General features: G+C 52.7%; 1 protein-coding gene across 1 annotated transcript; it reads left to right on the top strand.

Moving 5' to 3' along the window:
• Positions 1-28: 28 nt before the first annotated feature.
• Positions 29-826, top strand: FOIG_16818 (uncharacterized protein; the record flags this gene model as incomplete). The annotated part of the gene is made up of 1 exon (XM_031218296.1): positions 29-826. The coding sequence occupies one exon, from the start codon at positions 29-31 to the stop codon at positions 824-826; it is 798 nt and encodes a 265-aa protein (XP_031051990.1).
• Positions 827-2,473: the final 1,647 nt, after the last annotated feature.

Below are 2,473 nucleotides of genomic sequence, written 5' to 3'. Positions count from 1 at the left end.
AGACCGATACCCGACTGCAGTGAGCCGTATGGCTTATGTGAATAGCCGACTGAACAAGGAATCCTACAAGCTCATACAACCTTACATCTTTAAGGGAGCTTGCCGCCTTCCAGACTATCAGGATATCTTGGATATCCTACAGGGCGCCTATGGGGACCCGAACGAAGCCAGAACAGCACGACGGAAGCTAGATGTTATCAAACAGAGAGATAGAGACTTCTCTACCTTCTATGCCGAGTTTCAGAGCCTGAGCCTTGATAGCGGCCTTGAGGGAGATGCCCTGGCCCCTTTCCTCGAGAAGGCCGTATCGAAAGAGCTATCCGAGATGCTCCTGAATAACCCCCCTGCCGATTACAGCTATAATACATTAGTATCGCACTTCAAGGAACTGGATATACGCCTGCAAGAATACCGTGAGAAGAGCCGACCCTATATCCCTAAGAGGTCGAACCCTATACCTCGTGTAGGTCCTACACGCACACGGGCCGAGAGACAAGAGAGGAAGTCCCCCTCGCCCCGTAGGGGTCGAAGCCCCCCTGAGAATCCCCAGCTTGCCGGAGACCCCATGGACTTAAGCAATCAACGCCGCTATATCCGCCCGAACTACCGCAGAGAGAATAACCAGTGCTTCCGTTGCGGGTCGTCATCTCACTACCTCCGCGACTGCCCTGAACCCGACACCCGGCCTGCTAAATTCCGACACGCAGCTATTCCCCAGAGCCCTTACCGCTATAGCCGTCACTCCTCTCCAAGATCCCCGGCTCTAGACCGATCCGACTCCCGCAACTCACGAAGGCACCAGGAAAACGGGGCGAGCCTGTCCTAAGTCGGCGGCAGGCTCCCGCCTCACTACCACCCGCACTGAAGATCAGACTATCTGCCGCCTCGGTCCATGGGATTCCAGTTGAAGAGGAAGGGAACCAACGTTCTAACTTAATGATTTTACCTGCTAACCTAATATCAACTGGAAAGGAACCAATACCTTCTTACGCTATGACAGATAGCGGAGCAGAAGGGAAAGGATTCATTGATGAAAGCTGGGCTAAGTCCCAGAACCTGCAATTCCGCCCCCTGAAGAGGCCTTTCGAAATAGAAGTATTCGATGGCCGCCCTGCCGAGAGTGGACAGATCACCCACTACGTCCGTGCCGGACTCCGTATCGCCGACCACTACCAGAAGAATATGTTATTCTACGTCACCCGGCTAGCCAGCTATCCTATAGTCTTAGGAATGCCCTGGTTAAAGCAACACGATCCACAGGTAGGCTTCGCAGCCCACACCTTTACCTTTAATAGTCTATACTGTCAGAAGTTCTGTAATACACCAGCCAAGCCCACAAAAATCAAAGCCCTACAGACCGTCCCAAAGAAATTCCTCCGCCAGCTAGAACAGAACATTCCCCAAAGCCTGAGGAGGAAGGATATCCTTCCTATATCCCTACAAGCTGTCAGACTATATAGCCGGAGAACCCGCTGTCGCTTCTTCGCTGTCACCCTGGAACAGATAGACAGAGCATTACAGAATAAGAGTGAGGATCTGAGACTGCCCGAGGAACTACGAGAGTTCCAGGACGTATTTTCGCCTAAAGAAGCAGAGAAGCTACCTCCGCACCGAGCCGGAGATCACCACATTGAACTGATACCCGGAGGGAAGCTGCCCTTCGGCCCGCTATATGGAATGTCCCGAGAAGAGTTGACAGCTCTACGAGAGTGGCTCGATGAGAACCTGCGCAAAGGATTCATCCGACCTAGCTCTTCACCCGTCGCCTCCCCAGTGCTGTTTGTCAAGAAGCCAGGCGGCGGGCTACGATTCTGCGTGGACTACAGGGCCCTGAACAATATCACCGTAAAGGACCGCTACCCGTTACCCCTGATCAAGGAATCCCTGAACAACCTGTCCGGCATGAAGTACTTCTCCCGCATAGATATTGTATCCGCTTTTAACAACCTCCGGATCGAGAAGGGCCAAGAATACCTCACGGCCTTCCGGACCCGTTTCGGATTATATGAGTCCCTGGTCATGCCCTTCGGCCTGACAGGAGCCCCTGCAACGTTTCAACGTTATATTAACGACGCTCTGCGAGAGCACCTGGATATATTCTGTACAGCTTACTTAGACGACATCCTGATTTACAGCCGGACCCGGGAGGAGCACATAGAGCACCTCAAGTTGGTGCTCCAGAGGCTGAGATCCGCTGGGCTCTTCGCAAACCCATCGAAGTGCGAATTCCTAGTGAAAGGGACGAAATTCCTGGGCCTGATCGTGGGCCAGGAAGGCATCAGAATGGACCCCGCGAAGGTTGAGACTGTTAAGAACTGGAAAACACCGACCTGCCTGACAGATGTACAAGCCTTCATTGGCTTCGGGAACTTCTATAGGAGGTTCATCCGTGACTTCTCAAAGCTCACAGCACCCCTGAATAGACTGACAAAAAAGGATGTACCCTTTATATGGGACGATACTTGCGAGAAGG

Source organism: Fusarium odoratissimum (genome assembly GCF_000260195.1).
Source record: "Fusarium odoratissimum NRRL 54006 unplaced genomic scaffold supercont1.200, whole genome shotgun sequence".
NCBI classification, from domain to species: Eukaryota; Fungi; Ascomycota; class Sordariomycetes; order Hypocreales; family Nectriaceae; genus Fusarium; species Fusarium odoratissimum.
The sequence above is the reverse complement of the archived record's forward strand: the minus strand, read 5'-3'. Positions and strand labels throughout refer to the sequence as shown.